The sequence below is a fragment of the Nipponia nippon genome, unplaced genomic scaffold (genome assembly GCF_047370975.1).
Source record: "Nipponia nippon isolate SJK-2023a ecotype South Korea unplaced genomic scaffold, ASM4737097v1 scaffold_9, whole genome shotgun sequence".
Classification (NCBI taxonomy): Eukaryota; Metazoa; Chordata; class Aves; order Pelecaniformes; family Threskiornithidae; genus Nipponia; species Nipponia nippon.
Genome location: NW_028262413.1, coordinates 29,779,171 through 29,806,844, shown reverse-complemented (window position 1 = coordinate 29,806,844; position 27,674 = coordinate 29,779,171). Strand labels below are relative to the sequence as shown.

General features: G+C 38.0%; 1 protein-coding gene across 1 annotated transcript in view; it reads left to right on the top strand.

The window, feature by feature from the left end:
• The window catches only part of RAB8B (RAB8B, member RAS oncogene family), a 30,230-nt gene extending 5,427 nt beyond the window's left edge, over positions 1-24,803 (top strand). Inside the window, exons 2-8 of the mRNA XM_087745222.1 lie at positions 13,079-13,139; positions 14,317-14,377; positions 15,774-15,851; positions 16,946-17,035; positions 17,838-17,903; positions 20,051-20,101; positions 20,604-24,803. Coding sequence (XP_087601348.1) covers positions 13,079-13,139; positions 14,317-14,377; positions 15,774-15,851; positions 16,946-17,035; positions 17,838-17,903; positions 20,051-20,101; positions 20,604-20,696 — 500 coding nt within the window. The 3' untranslated portion in view covers positions 20,697-24,803. The remainder of the gene's footprint in view (positions 1-13,078; positions 13,140-14,316; positions 14,378-15,773; positions 15,852-16,945; positions 17,036-17,837; positions 17,904-20,050; positions 20,102-20,603) is intronic.
• The last annotated feature ends 2,871 nt before the right edge of the window (positions 24,804-27,674 follow it).

The window sequence follows — 27,674 nt, the reverse complement described above, 5'->3', positions numbered from 1 at the left end:
TGAAAATCCTTTGACAAGCAAAATTATCAACTTCCTTTTTGCAGTGAAATTTCCATGTCTGTAATGTGTAATGGAAATTGTTTTAGTGTACTCAAGTCAAATTATGCCTCACTGAATACTTCTACTCTTCTTCCCCACAGTTACTTGTATGATAGACAAAAGATTGGTTATTGGTTTGTTGTTGGGTTGTTGGTTTTTTTTTTCCCACCCTCCCATTAAGCTTCAGCATTCCCTGTCCTCATTCAATCTATTTGTTTTGGGCTTCTCCAGATGGTAGGAGCTGTAGATGAAAACACACATCAATGACAGGTGAGCAAAGGGAGGGAAGAGTCAGGAAGGCGTTGTCAGTAGTACTTTATTAATGGTCATTGTAATAAACGAATTGTAAGTAAGACTTTGAAATGACTGAGACTAGTTTACGTGTCTCAGGTGGCACCATTATTCTTATCTACAGAATGGAAGTGCATGTTCAAGGTTTGTAGGATCTGGGACTTGGGTATCTCTTCAGTACAGTGTGAGAAGGCGGTCAAGGGTTTACATGGGAATAGGGGCAGACAGCATTATGGACGTAAATACAAAACCGGAAGAATGATTCTGTTTTCATGGTATGTGATGAGTGGTCAGCAAGACGTTGTCCTGATATTGATCAGAAAGCATTGTAGTTGGAGACATCATAGGTTAAAAGCATTTAAGGGCACAAGAGACACAAACTTTAATTTGATACTAACACCTAGCTGGTAACAAAAGACATCTTAGACTTTGATTTTCATCTGCTGATGAGATTGCGTTACCCTACTGTATTCTGCAACAGGCCAACGATGTAAATGAAATTGTTTGGCTTTTATTAAAAACGCTGTTGCAGCTTTCTTGCTGCATGTTACTCTGAAACAGCATGACAGATGTCTAACTGTTTTATGCCTATTCCTAATTGGCAGATGGAGGTCTATCTTGGTTATGTGCTATCTGGTTATTTGAGTGACAGGAGGGCAGCTTAGAGCTGCTTTTGTGACTTGGTTTGAATGCAAAGTTAAGAACACAGACTAACATTGAATGAATGTAGGAACAAATGTATTGATTGATTGATACAGACTTTGAGAGAGGTATTGAAGACATATAGCTTTTGTTTGGGGAATTTTTTATTTACTTTTTTTGAAGGATTTCCTAGTCCTTCTGCAATAGGGCATCCTTTTAGTAGAAATACATCTTGAACTGACTTATTTCAGCATTTAACTGAAATCCGTAACAGGTGCCAAAGAATACATGGAGTCTTTATAATGATGCTTTATTTCATGTTTTATGATAGAAATTAGGTGTGTGTTTGTAATTCAAAGGATATTATATTCCTTTTTGTCTTTAATCGGATGTTAGGGTAGCTTAAGTGCCCAGTCTATCAAGCTGACTGTAGATTTATAAAATAGATCTGATCCTTTTCTAATGTGAATGAACTATGAATAATAGTAACTTCAATGGAGTTGCACAGTGTAAGACTCTTGTACAAGCAGAGTTGATCCAGAGGCTTTTAGTTGCCAGACTTGCAACTCAAAACTTAAGTCAGCAACTTCCTGTCCCAACAAGGGGTTGCAGTGGGATGTAATTTAGTGCCTCTTAAAGGATTTTTGACCAGTAATTGCATGTAATATCAGTTTAATCTTGTTGTTTATAGTAAGCTTTCCTCTTAAATGTATTTTGATGCCACTTTTGATTTTGATGCCAAAACTTTTGATTAGATTGTATGTAGTTTTAAAGGCAACTAAAGTACTGCATGTTTCAGAAGACTTCTCTTCTGCTAGGGAGAACAAACAGTTGACCAAGTTTAATATGATCTGTATTAGTTTGGCTGCTGCTGTGCAGACTCTACTGCTTTGGGCACCAGAGAAAAACAACCTCATGCTGAATGTCAGTGGCATTCTCTTATATGTATGGCAAAATCTAAGAACACGTAAAGCAGACTCGTCACTAATAGGAGTCTGGCACCAAATCTGTAACTCAGAAATAACAGGTTGAGTTTAAGAAATTGGGCAAAGCTAAAGTGGCTGCCAGCCAGGGAACACATACACTGCCCCCCTGCCCCACCCCAATCCTCCTTTCTTTCATCTGCCAGAGAGAAATAGCTTTCCTTTACTGAAATAAAATATCTTGTCTGTATGGTGTGACTTCTGATGGGATTAAAGATGAAGTGAGGTATCTGTGTCAACCCAAGCGTGGAAGGAAGGAGGAAGATACAGCTAAGTCAGAGTAACTGCTGGCTGGGAGAACTTCTCTGGCTTAGCAGAAATGACTAGAGAGGAGTATTTAGAACATGCAATGGAGGAAAAGGAGATGAAGTGGCCATTAAAAGGACCTTGCATAATGTAGAAAAAGAAAACTGTTATGTGCCAGAAACACAAGTATGGCCTTCATTAATAAGTTACATGGTTTCGCCTGTTAGGTAGTAAAAATCTTTCAGAAAAAGGCCTATTTTGTCATTCACATAAGACGTTAAATAAAGCAGCCCTTCTTTCCTCATGTCCTTTGCTTCCCAAACAAAAAAAAAACAACACATACTTACCCCCATGTAAAAACACAAGTTTAAAAAAGCCTCCGATTAAAAATTATGTTCCCAAAGTCTGTTGAGAGTGCCATCTTTAAAATTAACTTCAGTAACTTTAAACCTTCTGCTTTGACTATTGGCCTGATTTTGCTTCACTAGGTGCTTCTAAAACACAACCATATTTCAGACTCTAACTGAAATTCCTAGATTACATGATTTATCTTAACAAAGATAATTCTTACTCAATGAGACGTTTTGATCTTCATAGATAACCAAGATCCTTTGGCCAGAGTATCAGTTACAAAGCTAAGAACTGTCTTACTACCATTGTTGATGTACTTTTTTTTTCTTGTGGTTTTCTCTCTGTTTATTTTGCTGGTGATACCCATATTCTATGTACTTTTCCTTCCAGTTTTAGCAGGTCTGTACCCTCTGAATTCTCATCAGTTTAATGAGTGGGGTGTTCCTGCATTCCTACAAAACTTTCAAAAATTTCATCGCTGCTCATCTTTTTTAATCACTTCTATCTTTATAGTGGTCATACATAATTTATACCTGCTCTTTCTAACATTATCCAATTCAAGTGTTTTTTTTCCTCTGCCTCTGACCCTCTCTTGATATCCCTGAATCTCTCAAGGAAGTGCTTGGCAGTCCAGGTTGTTGGGCTATAACAGTGTTTCACTGTACATACTAGCTGTTCCCAACAAGCCTTCCATACTTGTCTTAAATCTGCAGCTGATGGGATACGTATGCAGTACTTATCGTAGGTACTGCTGGAATAGAAGCTAAAGTGCATTGTTTGTACTGTGCAGGGATTTTTAATCTCTAAGTGATCAATGACTTGCCAGTTCTTCCTTTGCTTTCTGAATTCTGTATGCTTGCTTTCCATGTAGCAGCTCTTCTGTTGTAAACAGACAATGGTATGGCCCCCAAAGTCTTTATTTCTTCACTCTGAATAACCAGTTCAGTATAGACATCTAGATCAAGTGAGAGCCCTAAAAGTTTTAAGAGGCTTTTTTAAAAAGAAGTGGCATCTTCATTTCTCACTGGACAGTCATATAGGTTCATCTGGACCAAAAATTACTAAACAAAACCAAACCTAACCATTTTGGCCGGTTCTCATCATTACAACTGAAGCATAGTATATGAATAGTGTACAATGAACTTTAAATCACGATGGCAAGGTAGTATTGGTTACATAGGACTTTTTTAAGAAGGCATTTTTTTGACCTTTTGGATGCTTAAGATGCTAACTTTTGGATGAAGTGAGCTTTTTTTTTTTCTCCCCTGACAGCAATATTCAGTTAGAGTTATCTTGGTTAAAGACAGCATTTTCTGTTTTCTACATCTACAAAAACATACCTGATTTACAGGCAGGAGATTCAGGATCATCTTTTCCTGTTGGGGGTTCCACTTTCAATTTTTTTTGGTCTTACCTATTAAATGATGCTTTTGATAAGGAGTAATCACATGTCATCTCATATTAAGCACTGGGCTTTGGAAAGAATAATCAAATATTTGTATTCCTAAACCACCTTCTAAATGGGAAAAATCTGGTGTTCTTACACATTAAAACATGTGGCAAAATTTTTTTTTCTTGTGCAGTAGAAAGCCATATGCTGCACATCCCAGAGACCTGAGGGAAAGAAGAGCTTCAAAGTAGATGACAGATGCACAAATCTCTCATTGCTGCATTACAGGTTACATGGGTATGGGGCTGGGTCCTTGGGAGATCACTGCAGCCGTTGCTGTTCCATATCTAGCCATAGTTGGAACATGAAATACAGAGTGATTCCTGTACTAGCATGGAGCTGCAGCTGGTCAGGTGATGTCCTGGTGTAGGATCCACACTGGAGCTGCTTGCAAGCTACTTGTGGGCCAGCTTTTGGTCTGTATTAACTAGGGCTTTAATTTAGTGATTGGTTCAACAGGGTCTGTGGTCTGCTACTCGAAGGAGGAGAGCTGTGACTGTGTGTACCTGTTCTCTAAGTTACACCATCAGTTGTCATTACAGATGATGGTAAGCTGAATTATGGAACTCACCCAGATGAAAACTAACCTGATCAAAAGAGAAAAGGATTTGGTCATGACTCTTCAGTGGCAGCACCTACCCTAGTTTCAGCTAGCTGTGAAACTGCAGCCTCAACTCAAGTCTGTTGGCTGATTTTAACCTTTGCTGCTCACCAGTTGCATGTTGGCTTGAAAGGAATATGTTCTCAAAGCAGCTAAGTTAGTGCATTCCTCTTAGAGACAGTCAGTCTATAAATAATCCTTAAAATGTTTACAACAGAAGAGCTGCTACATGGAAAGCAAGCATACAGAATTCAGAAAGCAAAGGAAGAGTTACCAAGTGTAGCTTATTTTACATTCAAAACAGGATGAGAGGTAGACATAGGTTAATTTCTGTGCACTTTCATAGAGCTGTAGTACCTAAGTTGTAAACTCTAAAAGACACTCTGCAGGGACCCAGCCCTTTTAAAGCTGGGCTGTTGTGACAGATGGTAATTCTACTCATGTCAAGCAGTAATAAGTTTCTACTATTGTGTTGTTTTATAGTCTTAAAATTTGGATCGAGTATTTTTTGTGTTCAAAATAATGCAATTCAAAGGCTGCTCAAAGCAATCTGTAAATTCTGAATTCAAAATGCTGAAAAGAGAATTTTACTCTGCAGGTTCTTCTGGTGTTCTGAATACTTTGTTCTTTTTTAAATAGAAACTAGTTTATCTTAAGAAAGCTTAGAGTGGTAGCTGTACCGTAGCTGAGGAGACACATGCTGAAGGAAGTGGCAGTTTGCTTAGCGTTATGAGCATTGATCTGATCTTGGTAGTAAGTTTCAAGGTCTCATGAGCAGGAAACTTCCTTATGTTATATATACACATGGCACCCGCATTCTTTATTGCCGTACCTACTTAGCCATTTGTATGTATTTATCTTGCCAGTGTAGTGTGTTTAAACTTGAAGAACCTTACTGTATTCATAGAATCATCACAGAATGCTTTGGGATGGAAGGGACCTTAAAAGGTCATCTAGGCCTTCCCCCCTGCAATTGGCAGGGACATCTTCAACTAGATCAGGTTGCTCAGAGCCCCATCCAGCCTGTCCTCGAATGTTTCCAAGGATGAGGCATCTACCACCTCGCTGGGCAACCCGTTCCAGTGTTTCACTACCCTCATTGTGAAAAATGTCTTCCTTATATCTAGTCTGAATCTACCCTCTTTTAGTTTAAAACCATTACCCCTTGTCCTATCACTATTGGCCCTGCTAAAAAGTCTGTCCCCATCTTTCTTACAAGCCCCCTTTAAGTACTGAAAGGCTGCAATAAGGTCTCCCCGCAGCCTTCCCTTCTCCAGGCTGAACAACCCCAGCTCTTTCAGCCTTTCCTCATAGCAGAGGTGCTCCATCCCTCTGATCATTTTTGTGGCCCTCCCCTGGACCCGCTCCAACAGGTCCATGTCCTTCCTGTGCTGAGGACGCCAGAGCTGGACGCAGTACTCCAGGTGGGGTCTTGCCAGAGCAGAGTAGAGGGGCAGAATCACCTCCCTCGACCTGCTGGCCACACTGCTTTTGATGCAGCCCAGGATATGGTTGGCCGCCTGGGCTGTGAGAGCCCATTGCTGGCTCACGTCCAGCTTTTCATCTATCAGTACCCCCAAGTCCTTCTCCTCAGGGCTGCTCTCAATCCTTTCATCCCCCAGCCTGTATTGATACCAGGGATTGCCCTGGCCCAGGTGCAGGGCCTTGCACTTGGCCTTGTTGAACCTCATGAGGTTCACACAGGCCCAGGTATTAGTATCTTTTGATGTGCAAGACACTGCTCTGGGTATCATTGTGTAGGACACTGGTATTGGATTCTTTGTGTGGGTGAATATTAAGATAAAGAAGGGGCAGTTAACCTGAAGGAGTCTATTCAGCCCAGTCTGAATTTAGTAATGTTTTGTGGATTCTTATGGGCTGTCCAGAAGAAATAGAATACAGCTTTGTCCCTTTAAGTTGTGAGAGGATGAATAAAGCTCGTTGCACTTGTGTATAATTCTAAAATAAATTTATCTTACAACTTTTAAAAAATGTTGACCTTCACCCTGGTGTGTTGCTTCATGTTAATGTGCTGTATCTTTGAATGACGGCAATAAAAGGCTACTGCATCTTTAATTTACATAGTGATACAAGACATTGCTGAGATCATCTGAAAATGCCTTGCAGATGTTACTAGGGACTAAAGCCAAATGTTCAAGTTCAAAATGATTAGACTTTGCTCTTTTGCATGAGGCTGTATGACACACTGGTGTGTTGCAAGTGTTCCCCACCCTGCCTTTTACGCTGATCTTGTTTCCTACTTGGTCATTTCTTACATTTACTGAAATCCTTCAAGAGAGATCTAACATGAAAGCAAATTTCTGAGGCTTCATTTGTCTACCTTTGCAGATTGAGACAGTATACTGAGGTAGCTCAAGAAAATATTCCCTTAAAAACACCATTAAAAAAACCCAGTTGTGTATTTAATCCAAACCCTGCAATACCTACCGCTGAGAACAAAAAAAATAGTAATCTCTGGCTAGGCTTGTGGGGAAAATATATGGGAACAAATTGGTGTCCCTCAGCTGTTGGATGCATATGGAAAAGAACAAGTTTCGGTAAGAGTGTTGTCCTATAGGTCTGTCCGTGCTTGGAATCTGCTGGGAGGATGTTGAAACCCTTCAGCTCTGTTCACGTGTGTCCACACGAAGCTCGTGTGTGTGATCAGTGCGGATATCTGCATGTCTGTCATCTTGTGGTGAGCAAGGTGTATAAATGAGTGCTTCAGTGTCCTTCAGTGCCGGTTGCTTGCAACTCTTCAAAGTGTAATGAAAAGCAAATGCACTGGCAGCAGTTGATTTTGAAACACGTACTGCTGCAGTATCTTGGAGATTACAGGCTTGTGACAGCTCTCCCAAATTCAAGCCCATCCTTTGGGGAATCAGCAGAACAATGCCAGCTGTTAGAGCTGCGCTATAGAAGTACTACTGCTTACTAGTTCTGATGTTCATCTATGCAACTTAGTTGCTTCCTGTTCACAAGAAGCAAAGCCTATAGGGAGAAGTATTTTCCAAGTAATTCTCTCCCAGAATTCAAGAAACTGAAGGTGAAGCATATTGATTTTCAGTCATTTGCCTCTTCTCACTTCCTTTTTTTGAAGGTAGGTTACAAATCTGCTTGCTCACTTCTAAGATGCTTTTAATTCAGCCTTAACTCCGAGTGACTGCAGGAAAATGTTTTCCTTTCCCTTTGTAGATCTTGAAGACTCTTGCGTGTTGTGTCTTGCAGTAAAGAAGTTGCAAAATTTTCTTCCTCTCTAGCTCTGCCCACTGAAAAAATCAAAACCCCCACTATCCCACATATAAACACAGTAGGATAGGAAGGACCAATGCTGTGAAGTTGGAGCAAGCCCATCTTGAAAGTTGATGCATAAATTCCCGTTGTTCTGATGCTGTATTGCTCAAAAGGGTAACAAGACTTTGTACCTTGACTCCTTTCCCTGTCTTGTAATGAATTGCTTTTTATTGTGACCTATGTCCAATGGTGGTAAGTGCCACGAAGTTTCTGTGTATCAGGGAATCCCATTGGAAAAATCCTTTATTTCTAATAAATTTTACTTCTTCCATTCTTACTTCAAGAGAGTAATGTAAGATTTAGATAAGTAGGAAGATAACCTCTTTAAGAGGGTGGGGGGGTTTATTATGTGCAGGTCATGCAAAACAGATGTCTTTAATTTTTAGTTTCATAAACAAGATCTGATACTGTGGTGCATTTTTTACGTTCTTTGATAGATGGGTCTAAAATGAGACTCTTTCTAGCAAGCAAATCAGGTATTAATTTTTTCATAGCTTCGTTGCCAATTTTTTGTTTTTAATCACTTTTTAAAATTCCCTTGGCTTTTATATTGAAAAAAAAGAAACAAACAAAAAACAACTAAGCCATTTAAAATGCTAGTACATTGAGTACTTTTTTTTTTTTTTTTTTTAATAAGTACTGCTTTGGCAGAGAAGGAGAAATACTCGCCTGCGGTAGATATACAGGCTAGTGTACGCTATCAGAGACTGACATTTGTTTGCATCCTGAAAGGGGTCGATTTCCTGGCTGATTTCTTGCTACAGCTGCACCAGAAAAATGTTATTAAATATACAGACTCTATGAACTTAGTGAAATGGGAAATCTATTAAATCAACTTGAGTTAAAATCAACGGGAATTATCATCTGATCATACAGCTTTCTCACATGTAAAGTCCAGCTGCCGCGAACTACTGTTGGGCCACATGAAAAATTAACTTAAAATACTGTTTAACTCTGTAATACAGGTAAATATTAAAATTCTAATATTTGCTGGTCAGTGGCTAATAACTGATTTATTTTTTTTTTAACGTTAATTTGTACGTGTTTCTTTTCTTTTTTCACTACTTGTATTATTCAAGGACATGGCCCTTCTAGTACGTTCTTGCTAAGCAGACTGAAGACCAGAGAAACCTTTACCTTCAGGAAGTATTTGCTGGTACTGTTTTAACAGTTTACTTGCTTCAGCCAGATTTCTTTGGTTTGATTTCTTTGGTTTCTCTTTGCTGTAGCATTTTCTGCAACAGAAATTTTGTTTAAAAGAAGAAACAAGACAATCTGTAAGTCCAAACAGGGGTATTGTGTAGGGAAAAGTTGTAGTGGAGACCTAGCCGGAGGTGATTCCGTAGCACTGAAAAACGTGAGATACTAGCTTTGACCACGACAGGGTTAAAATCACAGATGGGGGGAGAACAAAAGAGTAACAGTGATGCCTTGAGAGTAAGCTACTGTTCTAAAAACTAAAGTAGCAAAATGAACTGTTTCTGCATCTCTGCTCAGCTTGTCCTTAGATTCCTGTAAGAATTGCGTCAGACTGATTTTATTAAGGTTCGTAGTAGAAAACCCTTGGTACTAAAGCTGGAAAAGGAACCTTTCAATATGTCCTGCTGGGCAATCCTGTATATTTAGTATTGTAATGCAGCTCTTCAGACATTTCCCAATGTCTCTTTAAAATGATTGCATTACAGCTTAATTATGGGTAAAATCTGCCTAGGTCGGCTGGAATAAGAAGGAACGTGTAACTAGGGAGCAGAGTGCTGGAAGAAGAATTAGTGGCAGAAGAGCTTTCAGAGTGTGGGATGAACATGGCTTCTTGGCTTAAACCAAAACAGGCCTAGGTCAGGCCGGTCTCCGTGGCCTCTGATATTTGGCTACGTGGTATTGGACAATGGTATACCCTAGCTGGTGAATTTTATTAGCTTTGCATAGTGATGCAAGGTAAACATGGCAACATGCAGCTCTCCTGTTTTTTTCTGTAAGTCTTTGTGTGGCACTAATGACACTGCCTTTTTCTTAGTGTGCAGATTTCTCTGTTCAGTGTATTCTTTGACAGAGTTTTGTTGGAAGCTATGGAAGAAAATATCCTCAGTAAAGTGAGGAGAGAGAATGCATCCCTGGCCTATAGTTAGCAAGGATCTGAAAAGGATTTTGAAGAGCAGTAAGCCCTCAGCTACTTTTACCCCATGCTGCAAGGGAAATGCAAGCAATTACGGTCCTAACCAATGTACAGTTGGGATCTCAACTTGGACTTCATCCTCGCAGACTGCAGGTTTGTGATTCCTGCAACGGATGCTCTTGTATCCCTATCTAATATGTACTGACTTGCTAGGTAGATACCAGTGTGTCGGACTTCCATGTGGCAGCTCTGCTTTAGCAGTTAAAAATAATTATCCTGTTAAGCCTTTGTATTCTAAGAATTAATCTGGGTCTGTGTTTTCTAAAAGCTTCTAGAACTTAGCTTCAGAGGGACATGCAAATGTTTCTGGGCTTTTTCTCCCTACTGGAGAGAACAGCATTGCACATTGCATTTTAAAACTGTGAAAGCTGTGTGAGCCTTTGCGGTCAAACTTGGATCCACAAATTACTCTTCTTTATTAGACCCAAGTATCTTTTCAGACTTTTGTATGCCAGTGTGTGACTGCGCAAAATAAGAATTCATTGATAAAGGAAACTTTCCGTCAATAATTACTTTTGAAATGCTGTAGTCATAGGAGGGTTTTACATGGCATAATTTAAATTTAACTGTAACCAAAACGTAGCTCGTACTTAACCATGCAAGTGTGCTTGGCAGGAAGTGGTAGCACATGTCGCCAGGCTTGCTCTACGAATGTTTGCAGCTCACCACTTCCTGTTACCGAAGTGAAAGAACAAAAGAAACACCAGTTTCTAGTTCTTTTTAGTCTCTCAAAAGTTGCAGTTGCATTTGTTAAACCTCTTAGTACCATAACAGAGGTATTTATGGCCTTCCCCTTTATATTCTTCTTCTAGCTTTGGAATTCATCTTTATTTGAGAATTTTGGTGAAGCTATTGTTATCTTTTGGAGAAGATATTTTTTGTGCAGATCCTGAGTTTTAGAAGTGATCAAAGGAATGGTTGTATAAATCATTTTGGTGCTGCGAGGGAAATGACTAACCACAAGAAACCAGTCTGTGCAAGGCATGGATTGGTGCACATAGATATCTAACTGCAGCGTAAGCTTGCTTTGTCAGAAAACCATCCCTACAGGAGCCTTTCACTGTTCATGCTGATGTGTCTTAGCTTCAGTAGTTGACAGTACATACAGAATTATCTTTAAACCACAGTAGTCTCTGAACCTAGTTTTCCCAATAGTTGCTATACTTAATTCTAGGACTTCAGGCCTAGACACAAAGGAGCTTTTAAAATTGATTTAATTTGCTGTTGTCCATGATACAATACCATTTCCAGAAGAATCTGTATTTGTGCTTTATAACCTTTGAGGCCAAAAGAAAATCTGTTCGGAGCAAAGGTCATTTGTTTTCAGACCTGAATACAATTACCTGTAATTTCAGCAGGTGTTGCACCTAGTTAGGAGAAAAATCTTTACCACGGGGGAGACACAAAATCCTATCAAATGTAAAATGGAAACACTTGCCAAACTTCTGTTACATATAATAAGGATTTTTTTAAAGTACACATCATTCTTATGTCATTTTTAGAAGAATGCGAATTAATGAAAACATCTTTTTGCCTGTAAGTCTGCTAGTGAATCTTGGGAAATTGCAATTGTAGCAGTAGTCATAGCATTTTAAATTAATGCAATTAATTTCATATGCTGTTAAAAGTGCTGATGTGATATTTCTGCTCATAATTGTATTCTAACTAATGGGCTAAACTATGTATCCATAGCACGTCAAGATTAAGTGGCTGAAATTTGGTATTTTCAGTATATTAAAGTATTAATATCGCATGTGAGAAGAATGAAAGTCAAATAGTTAATGAATGTCCATATTTCATATTCAAATGCTACTTAGTATATTAAAAAATCCTGTAGCTTCCTGTTTAAGTGATGGATGAATTCTGAAAGCTAGAAACAGCACTTTCCCAATTAAGATACTCTTGATAATTGTCACTTAAATTACATCTGAGAAAAGACAAAATTAAATAAATAAAATAACCTACACCCCTCCCAATCTTTTATAAACTATGACTAAATGTCAAGTCACTATTTAAGATTCAGTGAAGAAAAAATGGGCCATTAGTTTCAAAACAGATTAATTGGGGGGTAAATGGGGGTGGCTGTCCTGGGGTTCAAAATTCTGGCAGTCATGTAGTGGGACTTGAGCAGTCTTAATTTGAGCTATGTTATACTATAGGTTTAGAGACACGAAAGTTAAAATAATCCAGGGTAAAGGCTAGTCTGTTTGGAAATCTTGGCTTTGATTCATAGATTCGATCCATTTGATCCTTCTAAACCTTAAAAGACATTATTAAGCCCTTCTGAATTAATTCAGGTTTTTTTTACCCATGGCTTAAAATCTGTCTTCAAAATCAGTCACAGAACTGATGGATACCATGTGGAAGTGTAAGGGGGGGAAAGGAGAGAAGTGTTTTCTTGGTACCTTTTGGAGCTTCCTAGAAAATCTAAGTTACTCCTAAACCGGTGTTCTTGAAAAAATCCCATGCGTGATCTACTTCAGCCACCTTCAGTAACTATCTGTATAGCTTTTATCTCCTGTGATGCTTTACCATTTACTGTGATGTCTGATTAGATTGCATTAAACATCAGTTTTCAAAAGCAGATGCCAGTTTTGAAAAGGAACTAAGGGGTCATAGTATGTATTTTTTCCTCAGAGCCAGCAAAGGTCCTAGGGAATTGACTTGAACTGCAGGGGCTTGCCAAAAGTTGAGAAAAATATACATTCAAACTAGTGATCTTATTGGTGTAAAATGGAAGAATTTTGAGATTAATTCTTCCTCTCATAATCTTGACTAACTCTAGTAGTGAGTCTGAGTTTGGTTTATTTTCATTGTGCAGAATAATTTATCCTTGACAAGTTGGATGCAGCTGAAAACCTTTGTGCATTCTCAGGACTTTCTAGTGTTTGGAAGAAATGACAACTTCAGAATAATTCTTTTGCTTAAGTTTGCTCTTACCAAATTGTCAGAAGGAAACACTTTCTCTTCATTTATTGCAACACTTAGAGTATCTCTTTCTCTGGCAGGAATTGACTTTAAGATCAGAACAATAGAATTAGATGGAAAGAAAATCAAGCTACAAATATGGTAAGTATTCCAAAGTAATTTAAGTTTTCAGTGAGTATTGAATTAATCTTTGAGCAGGAATACTTCATAGCTTTTGAGCCTGGGTGTACCAGAAGTTTCATATCTTTTATTCATTGACTGTCCATAAGGTTTGTGCTTTATTCTAGCTTGCTCTTGGCGTGATTCTGCTTCAGTAGCACAGGAAATAGCCTGTTCACATTGCGAACATTACAGCAACTTCCCATTTTATCAAAAGCTGTCCTCTTAAACGTGCTTTTAGCTCTTCCGTGTGAAAGAGAAGTATTAACTCCATAGCTGTAAACTAAAATGCATGACCTAATAAAATGTAATCTCCTCTGATACTTTGATGCCTAGTTGTACTCAGAGAGGCACGGGTGAGTGGTAATGCTCCCATTCCTTGCATGGTGGGTTAGTAGAGACTGAGCCTCCTGATAGCAGCAGATGAGTGGTTTTGGAGTAGCATTATTACACATGCCAAACTCTTTAAATGCTACTGGTGAATGAAGGGCTCTTGCTTATTTCTCAAGTTCTAGAAAAGATAGTTGTGATACTTGCATGCGAGCCAGAATTCTTTTGACAAAGGAAGTGAAGTGCCAGAAGTGGTTGGTACAATTTTCTGTCTGTAATATAAGTCAAAAAGCTGTTTTTTGTCAGGCCTTTGGGGTTCAGGTCCCCCTAGGTGTGCCTAGTAGCCAAACACTTTGGTCCTCTTGTTCACTCATAGACAGATACTGCTTTGAAGTCATCTAGGGTAAAGTATCAGCACACTAAGGTGTAGTGGCTGATTTTAATAGCTAACTGTGTGTGAAAATGCACTATTCTAAAACATTTTAATGCTGCATGTTTTAATTTTTGTTTAATGCAGGACTCGGATGCATCAGGGATGCCTTTTAAAATTATTCTAGGGAAGGCTGTGTAGTGCTTAGTTCTACTGCTTGCATGAAAATTTAAATACTTTTGTGTCATATTTATGGTGCTGCATAGCCACTGATGTAAGTAGGATAGCTTGAGAGCAAGATGTTGGAGGCTGAAGAAACAAACAGCTTCTAAATAGTATTTATTTTTTTTCATAATGAGTGAGTATCTATACATTGTTACTCTGTTTGAAAAGACATCTCTAAGTACAGAAGAGTGTAAAGATCACCTCCAACAAATAATTGTTTTCACTGAATTTTAGGGATACAGCAGGCCAGGAGAGATTCCGCACAATCACAACAGCTTACTACAGAGGAGCCATGGTGAGTGCTCTCACTGGAAAAAAAAATTAGGCACAACTAGTGTAACTGGTTTGCTGTTCTTAAGGTTATATCATGTAAGTCTTTGGCTGGAGGACTGGATAATTGTGGCTTGAGATGCGGGGAATAAAGTTTGTGGTTTGGTTGGGGGCTTTTTTGTTTTGGGCTTTTTGTTTTTTTAGACCTGTTGGTACTTTGTCTAGTCCTGTTTTTGTGATGAAACTTTAAGCCCTATTTTCGTCTTTAATATAATTAAAATTTCTGCAGATTATAATAAGCTAAGTTGCCAAGCTTTAATCAAACAGGTTTTTTAATTCAATCAACCCCTTTAAAAATTTGAAATATTTGAAAAATAGGTTAAAAAATGATTTAAATATTAAAAGTGTATTTCACTGAATTGGTTTTCCTTCAGCGAGTAGAGAATGCAAAATCTGGACTAGAAATACAATCACCTACAAAAGCTACTGTTACTTTTTCCTCCATTAAGAATGACTTGAAGTCAAATAACTGACTTAGAGCCTGCATTCTTTGTGGTACGACTGCTTGTAATGGTTCTTAATGCTATGATTTGAGATACTTTATGTTGTGACACTGTTAATTTCAACTTGCTGATTACTAGCTATGCTGCTACTACATGTTCTTATCGCTTTGTATGAACAGATCTGTTCCATTCATAGGCTGGCTGTGGGTCCAGATAACTCCACTGTTATGGAATACTGATGGGGAGAAATAGTAATGGTTGTGGCTATGTGTTAGAGCTTCTTAGTACTTTAAAAAGGTTTTGACAGTGATGTGGTCTTCTCCTCACCTCCCAGTCCATGCCCAAGGACTTTTCTTTGTCCTACGAGGAATGATTGGAAAGGCAATAAGGAATGGAGGTGAACCTGGCAATCTGTCTTTAATTCAGCTGTTGTGTGGTTTCCCATGCTTTGCTAATTGTTGAGAGCCCACGCTAGTATAAGTACATAACTGTCTGGAAGAGCTAAAGCTTCTGGGAGAGCACCTAGTGTTCGCTTTGCTCTAAGTATCTACTGGCCCCAGCAGACTGGATCTCACAGGGTTGTCATCTTTGACTGCTTAAAGCTGCTGCTTCTAAACTTGACTTTAACAATAGAGTCCTGGTTGCTGTTGTAGTAGAATTTCTAAACTTCTCCTGACTATAGGCTAATAATTTAAGAACTTCATATAGATGGTATCTTTGACCTCTAACAGTGGCAAAAGATGTTAATTAGTAATATTTTGGGTAAATTCTCAGCAATGGCATAATGCTTTGAGAAAGGATTATAGGTACATAAGTCATATGTTGAATTTCTTGCAAGTATAATCAAACCAACAGCATACATGAAAAGTCAACCAATAGTGCTAGCTCATCTAACTAGACTTTCTTAATTTTATTTAGGGAATTATGCTGGTGTATGACATCACAAATGAGAAGTCTTTTGACAACATAAAAAACTGGATAAGAAACATAGAGGAGGTAGGTGCTTTGGAAAGTACTTCTTACTCATTCCATCTTATGATTTTGCTGGGACAAGTAATAATCAAGCAATTATTCACTTTCATTACAGTAGCCAACATATATGGCGAAGTTAGACTGTGCAGTGAATGCAACAGTGGTTACTAATGGGGAGAATATTATCTTGTTCATCTAGGGATAGAAAGTAGAAAACTTAAGTTTAAAAAGTAAGCATGAAGTAAACACTTCTGCTCTTACTATATGACTTACTGTTCTTTTTTGCTTTTGGGTGTGTCTAAGGAATGGGAAGGACCAAGATCTTAGGGTGTCTGCCTTTCACTGAGATGATAATAGATCTGTCTCATTTCAGTTGTTACTGTGTTGTGTGTTTGTTAGATTAGAGATTTTTGACCTTTTCATCTGGTCTTGAGTAAGCTTCCTTCCTGCTAGCTTATTATAAATTATTTAATGGGACATGCTGTCAAATAGGGATACGTCATTATGAAGTTAGAGGAGAAACCTTACTTTTAGTGAAGCTGCAGTTAGGTAACAGAATCTTACTTTTTTTTTTTCTTAAACATAAAATCCATGGGCTTTTCTTTAGTATTGTTCTTTGGCTCTTAAGCAAAATTCCTGTACTGGTGAACAATTTGATCCAATAGAGACTGGGCTAGAAAAGTTCTCTTGCTGAAGTGATTATTGCTTTAAAAGTCTTTTATTAATAATCTATTTTAAAATGCAAACGTATTGCATAATGATACTCCAACCAAGTACCACAGATGTCCATTCACCACTTTGAAGTAAAGTGTGTACTGTTATATTTCCAGAATAGCCAAATGCGTGTGCATGTGTGCAACCTGGTACAGAGCTCATGGTACTGTATTTGATCTGTAATAATACTCAGGCAAATTTAATCTAGGAGTATTTATTCCAACCTGTTTCAATATTTAAATACTAAAATGCCTGTTTCAAAAGTCAGTCTCTTTCTCAGTAACACCTTCACATTAGATAACTTTTTAAAAATAAAATATTCATTTGTGGATGAGTTTGACACATAAGTTTCTTTTAAATAATGGTGCACTTTGTTACTGGGAGATTACTTTTCCTTCTTTCAGCATGCCTCTTCAGATGTAGAAAGAATGATCCTGGGTAACAAATGTGATATGAATGAAAAAAGACAAGTCTCAAAAGAAAAAGGGGAGAAGGTAAGCTTTGGTGACTTGCCTTATTTAGAAGCCTGCTTTTCTTAGGATTTTGGCTGCTGGATATTTGGTATGTTCTAGGCATATGAGAGATAATGGGCCTTAAACCTCTTGTTTCAGAAACTTTTATATATTATAGGATGCCAGGTTTGGGGTTTTTGTTTTTAAATAGCACTTGACTGTCTTCAAGTTTGAATAAACTTAATGGTACTGTTGTCTTGGGGAGAAGATCCTGTAAAGAATGTTGACCTTTGCCATACCATGAAGTATTCTAGACCTCAATGTAAAGCTTTGTATATAGTTTGAGCATGTTGCGTACTCAATTCACCATAGTGGTTACTTACTCTTGTCATAAGTACTGTTATTAAAGCTTAAGTAATCAGTTGTTCTGCAGAACAAACAAGCAAGTAAGAATACTATATAAAGTATCATGTGCACAGCTAAAGTAGTGTAGTTGCTAGTAACACAACTTATGGGATGATTGTATGTAGTTATCTGGTCCATCAATCTATATCAATGAAGATTCTATCTTAATGTTCTTTTAGGTCCTAAATAAGTCTTTTTGTGAGCAGTTAATCTCTTTACTGGTTTTGAATTTACGTGAGGGTATGGCCTGTTCTAATATTTTGTCTAATTGTCTAGTAACTTTAATGCTTTTGCAAGAGAAAAGCAGAAATGAAGCTTGTTTGGTTTTGTTTTTAAAGCTTGCTACAGCATACAGCATCTATTCTATTATGAACCTATGTGAAACATTCTCTTACAAAGCAACTTAAAAAACACTGAAAAACTTTAACCTCTTTTCCAGTTAGCAATTGATTATGGAATCAAATTTTTGGAGACAAGTGCAAAATCCAGCATAAATGTGGAAGAGGTAAGAGACGGGTGTTACGCTTAGGTGTGTTTCTTGAACTACTACTCGGGAGGCATGTTTCATCATCTGCTGGGCTTTCTGACCTGATCTGGGACAGTCCCAACTGTGCTCGCGGGTCACCAGTTTTGTTCTATGTAGAGACCTACTGTAAAATCCAGCATCTCTTGTTTTCTGGTAATGTCTGGAACTGTTTTTTAACTGGATGTTAACAGAGTGGTTTACTATTATTGTAGCAAACAGTTACGTTAGACTTCTGTGCCTTGCTACTTAAATTGCAAGTGCTTTTGGACAGGGAATAGGTGTAATTTTAGAACAATGCTTTGTGCGGGAAATTGGATTCAAGATTCTTTACTTTCAGAATAACGTTCTACTGTGTCAAGGAGCCTTCAGGTTACTACTAAATATGGGCTGTGCAGATGAGACTGGAGATTTGTATGTTAACCTGGAACATCAGCAATAGACTGTCATAAGCTGATGTTAAAGGAGGAAGAAGGCTTATAATACTCCATAGATAAACTTGCAATCTGTTTTTCCTGCAAATAAATTTTGTACTAAAACCACAAGATCCCTATTCATGAGAGCTTAAGGAAATAGAATCGGAAGGAAGAGTGGCTCAACTCCAGTCTGTCTTGCCGTGAATCACTCTTGGCATCTCAGGGAGGGTGGGGGGAGGATCTTAACTTTATGAAAAGCGTGGAGAAGAAAATAATATGATATCAAAAGGCAGCTACATTAAGATTCATTCATTCAGATAAGGCAGACTTGTTCTTGAATGTTGTTCCTATACCTAATAATCTAAAAGGCTTTCCATGTGTATTGATGGGATACCTTTAAAAAGTCCTCCAAACACATACTTAATTCAGATCACGCAGCTAACAAATTAACTAGAAACTAAAGAGATTGTTACTTTAAAATAACATGACTGATGCTGTGCCAGCCAAGTGTGTTTTTCTGATTGCAGGATGGTTGTTATACAGTATAGTTAGAATGGCCTTATTTGCATTGTGCTGCATCTGGGACAGTGCTTGACGTGATTTTCACAGTGTTATCATGATTCTTAGAGCAGACGATGGAAGTGTGAACGTTAGCAGCTAATACCAATGGTGGATAGCAATAGTCTCCTAATAAAAAGTACCTATCTTCTTCATTAGTTCCTCCAGGTGGTTGACTTGCTCTTTCATAACATGCCCTGCAATTTCATTTTAACTCCTGTAGGTCACTAAATGTACAACATTAGTTTGTGCTTACTCCAATTGACTTGGCTATCTGAATATTTTTTTAAATTGTCACATGAATAGTGAAGAAAGCATTAAAAAAATGCAGCTGGTATAGGCATTCAGCAAGTAATGATTTAGTCTTCTTTCCACCAAATGCTTAACTTGTGGGAAGTGAAACAGTTGTGATATTCTTGTGATCAGAAGTGAATGTACTGTATTTGTTGTGATTTATTTGCATTAAATAAGAGGGGAAATGTTTACAGTTTTTTACATTCTGGAATTGTCCTTGGATTGTTGGTATCTCCAGATAGCCTAAAATCTTGCTTTTCCCTGCTTCTGGAGAATTGCAGAATTTTTCTGCTACAGAAGTTTCTTTGCTGCTTCGTACATTGAAGTCTCAGATGCTGAGATTTGCCAGAGTGATTTTATTTTTATTTTTTTTTAATAGGGATGTTGAAAGCATAAATAACATTATGGATAGTCCAGGAGCAAAAATTTTTGAGGACAGAAAAGCAAGCTAATCTTGATATGAATTCTCGGGGGTGCCATCCTCAAACCTTTCTGTGGGTTTCTAGTTGCGATGCACAGTACAGTTTGGCAAAAAAGAAAAAAAGTATTAGTGTATGCAGCCTTCCCTTCAGCAGGTTTTTTGTTTTGTTTTTTTCCTCAAGTGGTATGCGATGGGAAAGTCTGTTTATTTGCTTCAAAGATTGGAGGGATGGAGACTAAAAATAAATAAGTTTTTCTTCTAAAGCATGCTTACTGCAGTTTTAAGTAAACAGCTATTTTACACAGAGTGCAACTCGAAGTGCTAGCAGTGACCTACAGAATACTGTATTATTAATGTGTCTGGCTGCTCCAAATCTATCTTGTCTTTAATGTGTCTTGTGACTAAATTTTTTTTTTTTTCCCCCCCTTGCTCCTCACCAGGCATTTTTCACACTTGCACGGGATATTATGACAAAGCTCAACAGAAAAATGGTTTGTATTTCCAGTTGGCATACAAACTAGATACATTGAAATCACTATTATAGTAAATGGCTGAGTGGTAGCCCTACCAAAAAACTGCTGGGGATTACAGTGGATGGTAGATGAAATTTGAGCAAACAGTGCTTTATCACACTTTATTACACATCAGCGTGTAATTGTTCTTTATTTTGCATGAACATTAACATTGGGCAGCCTGAAACTGGTGTGTTCTTCTGAAATGTAACAGTGTGATCCTTGCTTTATTAAATGTCAAATGACGTAGTAACTCCTTCAGCTAATACTTGAGATCTGGATTGTTGGATCGATGTTTCTTTTTAAAATAGGCAGTTTTCTTGAGCGATTAACAGGGTCTGGATAATTGAGAAGCTCAAGTTGCAGCAGACCTCTGCTCTGGTTACTGCTTTGCAAGGGAGGGAAGCGGGGAGGGAAATTAGGAAAACTAGACTTATTTTTTTTCTGCCTTTTATGATGTTGATACTCTTTTCTCTTTCAGAATGACAGCAGTTCATCAGGGGCAGGTGGGCCAGTAAAAATAACAGAAAATCGATCTAAGAAGAGCAGCTTCTTTCGATGCACGCTACTTTGATGAACTTCTAATGATAGACTGCAGCACACTTAGAACCTTTTCTGCTTCTTTGAAAGCACAGGGTCACAAAGCCTCAGAAATAATACCACCAAGCTGCTGCTGAGAGCTCCATTGAACGTAGACTGCGATACACAAAATACCAAGTGGATTTTGCTCACTAAGCCTATTGACCTGTCAGGCTCTTCTTTCTCAGATATGGAAGCTATGAAGTGGAGACACAAATGCAAGAGTTAACTTGTTTTCCTTTTTTACTTTCTGTTTTATTGCCTGTTGCTGCTATGTTTCTTTTAACTTTGCACATCCATATTGGCCTCTTACTGCCTGTTACAGCACAATCTTACATTTGTATTTGCACAGTTTGACTTGTAAGTAAGATTCTTAACAGATTTGTGCAGGTTTTTCTTTCTGTTTTTAAACAAATTTATTTTCAAGCAGAAGAGCCAGGGGAAAAACTGTCTCACTTCCATTATTTTCTATGCTGTATACTTGTGGCCATGACTGCAGTATGGATGTTGACACTCTAGTGATGCGAATTACTGTAACAATTGGCATTTAATGATTTGTATGGGTTTTGTCTCTCTGATGCACAAATCTGTTCATGCAGAAGCTATGGCTTCTATTCTGAATGTAGTATGTTGCTTTTCTTTCTTTACCAGACTTAGCAAAGTTGTGTTCTGAATTGCCAGTCACTGTCTGATTCACAGATGCACCTTTCAGTTATTTGAATAAACACAGTGTCTGTCCTCACTTCACTTCCCTTTGTTAGCTCAAACTGTCTGCACCTTTTTTCTTTCTGGTGAGGAAGTATCCTCTGGAGTTGAAATCATCATCACAAATTGGCCTCATCACTATCACTTCAGTGGCTTGTGGAAGCTGAATGCATGAGTTTTGAGTAACCTCTTTGTGGATTCATTTGTTCAGAAATGACTGCTTCTAAAGGTGACTTCCATTTCTACTGTAATTCTAAGGATGGTTCATTAATGTCTGTAAGCATCAACCCTTGACAACAGAGGCGTCCAAATACTAGCTTCCTGTGCAGTTGCTAAAGTTTATCAAGTTCTGGCACTAAGGAAATGGTCATGTTAGGGCTAAAATGTACTATTAGTTATGCAGTTAATGCTGAATGTGTGAAGCCCTCTTTGGTCTGCTCAAGCAGTTAAGTTATTTTTTTCATCAAAAACTGGTACAGTGACCTAGACTGTTAGAAGCAGAGTTGAAACGTAGTTGCCTTTTTTACTCAACTGAGCATTGTATAACCTAGTCTTTGTTCTACTACTTTTTTTATTGTCTTCTGAAAAATTTCCTCAATGAGCAATTAAAACAGGTGCTTTAATTCTGTTGGTGTGCCAAACTTGGACCATTGTAAGCTTTAACTACAACTTTGTGTCCAGCATGTTTGTTATTTAGGGGACAGGTGCATTCTGTCATTGTCAAAGTTAATGTCAGACGTGCTTGCTTTTGCTTCACTGCATTGTCTAGAGTTGTAAACAGTGAGTTGGTTGTTACCGCAGATAACCGCTTCATTTTGTGGTGTCAGGTACTGAATTTGTCATCTCTGCGTCTGTTGTAAATATCTTGAAAGTGAATGGGCCAATAGCGTTAGATTTAAAGACGTTTGATTTTACAAGGTTTAACATGAGTAGCTGGTTCCATAAAGTTTTAAGTGGTTATCAGCCTGTCCCCACATGTAGTTTAATAAAAATAGTTATTGTAACTAGATGGTGAATCTCATAAACTGCTGTTGCCGCACTAAAACGGAAAAATCTTCGTGGCAACAAGGTTTAGTGAAAAAACAAAGCAACCCTAACTGCTCTGTCGTCTACCCTTGATGTTTTTCTCGGACAGGCTAAAGCAGTTATGTTTTCTGTATGGTTAAAAAAAAGTGCTTCTATACAGAAAGTGTTGTGACACCAATTATGAATGTTGTTTATTTTCAGTAATTTACCTCTGACTTATTTGGTGTCGTAATACTTTGATTTTTATCTCAGGGGTTGTCTGCAAACCAAAACTGACATGTTCTGTGTTTGGCACTGTTTACAGAATGCTTTGTATTGTTTTTCCTGTCTTCGCTGTGTGGCTAAATGTTCATTCAATATTAGTCTCCATGAACTTCCCTTTGAAAGAGCCTGTAAGTAGTAGAGTCTATGAAGTGCTTCTTGAAGCAGCAGCGAATTGGGGTATCTGCTCGGGGGGGGGGGGGGGGAGAAAAAAAAACTTGCTATTTTCTTACATTTAGCTGTGCTAAACTGTACATAAATGTGAGGTAAGACCATAGGAAATTCACTTTATGCATGACAAAATAATGCAGTAAATACTTCACTTTGCTTAATGTTCATGTAAAGTTCATCTTTTTCTATTTGTAGAAGAATTTAATGCAATTTTGTTGTCCCCTGCTGAAACTGAAGAATTCTAATTTCATGTGGTCTTATGGATAAGGTAAACTGCAGATTTCTCTCTCTTTCTTTGTTGTTTTGTCCCCACCCCTCTTCTCCAGCAGTATTAAATGGCTGAGTGGCTGCACTTTATCGGTGTGCTAACTTTTGGTCAATATAGACCTCTTTCTGTGTACAGTCTGCCTGGTCAGACATTGAAAAATGTGCTGTATCTTAGTGTGCAAATCAGCTGTGTGTTTTACTGGGAATTTTTTTAGCTATATTTTCCTTTAGACAAGCAGGTGGTGATAAATGGTATGTTCTGCCTACGCATCAGATGCTGGGTACTACAGGCTTTTCTAATATCACTATGATTGTTTTGTGCAGTCTCTGTTGCTACTTTGCTCAAGACTATATGATCTAAATTTTGAAGGACTCTTATACCTCAGTCAACTAGTTAGTATTCTAATGTCCATTAGAATGAAAGTCATATAATTATTATTCATTAAGCAGCAAATGTATTTCTGTTTTGTTCCAGAAATTGCCATTAACCTTTCAAGAAAGGCAGCCGTTTTTTGGTGGATTTCGATAAAACAACAACACTGCTTATGCTGTTGAGTTTTACGAAATCTTTCCCTCAGCCCTGTGTCTGAGGACTGTATCTTGACCAATATTTGTCTAAATGGTTTAAAAATAAAAAAAAAAAAAAGCCAAACAAAAACCACACTGGTCTCAGTGCTTTGCAATTTTAGCTTTCAGTCTGTGCTCAGCAAAACGTGCACAAGAAGTTTTTGTTGAGTGTGTACAGAATATTTGATCTACTTACTGTCTGGAAGTTCTATTATTGCTAAAGCTTAAACCACTCATGAAACTTAGCACAGCTCACTTTTCTCTTTGGGGGACAGTTTCAGAAATGCTCATTGACTTTTCAGACCTGTAGTTCTTTTTACAGAAGGTATTTCCCATTGTAAGTACCTTTCCCACACTAGTCTGCCCAAGTCAAGTGAATTAAGTGGATCATTTTCACAAGTGAATAAAGGACTCTTGAATATACATATCACATTAAAATATTGTGAATGGATAATAAATTGAAAGTACATGAAGAATACGTAAAATGCATAAAAGTGTTATTTGTGAAAATGCATCTGTTATTTGGTTATCTATTAATGTAACTGAAATTTTGCAAGGTTAAACTTCATAAGGATTGGTCTCTAGGTGATAATAGGTCTTTTTTCTCCTCCATTCACTGAACTGCTTATGCCATTCTCATAAATAAAACTTGTATTTCTTTCTTCCACAAAAGTAGGATTCCCATGGATTTTTCTTCTTTCTGGTGAATCTAAGTATTTTAGTGCATTCCTATGGCCTTACGAACATTTTTGCAAATAAAACTTCAATTACAGTTATTTTAATGCTATATAGCTACTAAATTCAGAATAAAAAGTATAGTCCTTGAGAAAATGCTTAATTTTGAAATAGAAGTGTTCTACTGTGTGTGTTTAAGCACATTTTCTCTCTGGTATAAAGGTGTAATGTGAAGAGCTCCTGCAGATAAAAGTGAACTTGTCATGTGCTTAACTTGTAAACCTAATCATTAATTGTGTTTTGATGTGTATAGACAAAAAACCCAAACCCAACCCCTAAAAACAACTTCACACTTCAATGGTTTTATTATTCCATGTGAACTTTTTTACAACAATGTGTGTCTCAAATAAAAGTTACATAATGAAAAGTATTTGGAGTATTTGGTATGAAATATTCCACGTAGTTTTTGTACAGTTGGCATTTCCACTCTATTTTCGGTACATCTGTTGTGGAAAGGTGTCCAGCTGAGTTGCATCTGTAAAGCTTTGCCTAACTTCAGTGGCAAACTACAAGGGTTTTTGTATGGCTTTGCTTGTTCCTAAACTTGACTGTTCTTTGGAGTTCTCCTGAAATATCCTCTATTCCTGTAGTGATTGCTTAAATCTAAGTATATATTTCAGTGACCTTCAGCTTCATAAGGAACATATTTCCAGACATTTAGTGTTATGAAATACCCTTCCAAAGTAACTTCTGAGCAATGCCGGTAAAGATAACATGAGACACAATCTCCAATTTGATTAAGAACTATCTACTCGTTTAAGCCATTAACATTTTCTTTTTGTTGTTGTTGTTCTAAATCAGTGTTATGTGAAAAATCTGACTATTAAGTAACCTGAGGCACAAATATAATGAATTAATATAGCAAATGCTGTTTGTCCAGCTTCCTTCAACACTGAATATTGAGGGATTTGACAGAAATATCTGTTGGCTATTACATTAGCAATAGCTCTTGACTTTCAAATTACTGTGGTTTGGCAGTAACTCACAACTGGTATGAAAATTAGCGAACCTAAGGAAAGAATGGTTTTGCCTACCCAAGACAAAAGCAGATTAATGGTTGATACACCCAAGTAGGCACCCTAAGGAATAAATGGGAAACGCACGGATGACAAGTAGCTTCTAAAGTTTGTGCTTTTTACAAGTTCATCTAATAAGTGGTATTTAGCTGAAAGGAAGTCTCTTTACCTTAAGCAACAAAAAGCTGGAGTTACATTCTTGTTACACCTTATTATTTGTTGGGTTTGGTTTTTGTTGTTGTGTGGTGGGTTTTTTTTGTCCCCAGACTGCTTCTGGCAGACAAGTTTGCTGCTTTAGGACCAGCTGTTTAAACATTATCTTGCAGACCCCCTTGATCTGAAGTAGATGCTCAGCAGTCCTAAAATCACTTCTGCAAGTCCTTCGGTTCTCACAGAAGTTAGTGGCATGCATCTGCATCCCAATAACATTTTAAATACATTTGCATTCTCCATCTGTTAAAAGGAAATAGCAAGCATACTTACACTGCTTAAAAAGGGTGACTTATTACAGTTCCTGGATCTATTTTTGGTTGCAGAATAGCAATTACTATACAAGTAGTGCACACTTGCAGATCAGAGGCAAGTTATTGGTACATATGTAGAATGTATCCAGCTTTTATAATCTGGTAAAATTGCCTTCTTCCTAAATGATTCTTTTTCCAACTTGGTTGACTAGCGGCTCTTTAGAATTCTTGAACTATACTGAAGTCATCAATATAATGTAAGATTTCAAAATAATTTTTCTTTAGAAAGATTCTAATCCTCAAGGGATACATAAATGAAGCTTTTATGTTACATAATGTTATTCTTGCCACCTAGAGGTTTAAAGAAAGGGCATGGCATGGAACGCAAAACATACTGATGAGAATTTTTAGTTCTCTAGGATGTTTTCTGGTTGCTTCAAAAATTTTTTACTGCCTTTAGCAGAGCACATCAGCACTAAGCTTCTGGTGTGAACAGATGTTACATGAATTCCTCTGAGCACATATTCAGTACATATTGTTCCATCAGTTTGAGAAATAAAGTTGTAAGTTTTGAGCAGGATACGAGCATTTTCCTCATCTGAGGAATTAACACGTTTAATGAATTGTGGAAAGCGTGTATAACTTGAACTGTACTACTGAATACATTGTACTGACTTAAAAGTGAACAATAGTTCTGTAAACATTCACTAAGTGCTGAGAATTTCACCCTATTTCGTCTTAAGTACCTTCCCTGAGTAGATGATTGAGATGACTTACTGCAGTTGTGACTTTTTCTGCTTATGCCCCCACTCCAAAGGAGTGTCCATGGTACACAGCTACGACTGGTATCCCAAGGCCTTGTGTTAGGCAGTGGTCTCTCAGATTGATGGACTTGTTTCAAAATGGTTTTTGATTTCTCAGGGAAACGTTATCATTGTGCTCACTAACCTTTCTGACTTGGTTTAAGACCTTTGTGGAACAGCATAGAGAGATGATGCTACTGTGAACGTACTTACCTTGGGACAGAAAATGGCAGGCTCCAGAACTGCCGAGCTGGCACCTTTCTGAACTGCCTACATTCACCATTTGTGGCACTTCCAGCACTATTTCATCCACATACGTACTTTTGTTGGACCGCTGGCAACGTGCTCATCTCTGAAGAAAAGTGCAGGCTTTACTTACCTAATTAACTACAAGTGAAGTGCAAATTATGTCAATAATGCCTTTTTAAAAAAGAAAAGTTGAATGTTTAATTTTCAAGGCTGTTTGCAAATCCTTAGTGTTACTTTACTTTTTCTTTCCTTTTTTTTTTTTTTTCCAGGCAACATAGCAACTAACTAGCTCTGGTATGTATTCTAGATGAAGGACAGAATTTTTCCTAGAAGCCTGAGCAAGTGCTGCCCATGAGATTAATGTCTAACACTGCCAAACGCTGCTTCTGAGCTTCCGCACCTGAAGTGCAATGACTTTGTAAAACTCACATTTATGCTCTGAACCAATAAAATACAGGGAAAAGGCAAGCACGTGTCTCTTAAATACTGTTTGTAAGTAATTTTCCAGAATAGCACTGGTAAGTGTACTTGAAATTAGGAAATGGAGTAGGTGCGGCGAGACCCCGCTTCCCGCCCAGCGCCGCCTGAGGGGAGCCGAGCCGCAGGACGTCTGCGCCCTCCTCGCAGCCCGGAGGCGGCCGAGGCCGGGCCGGCCGTGGCGGCAGGTTGGTCCCGGCGGGCAGCCGCACACCCAGGGGTCGGGAAACCC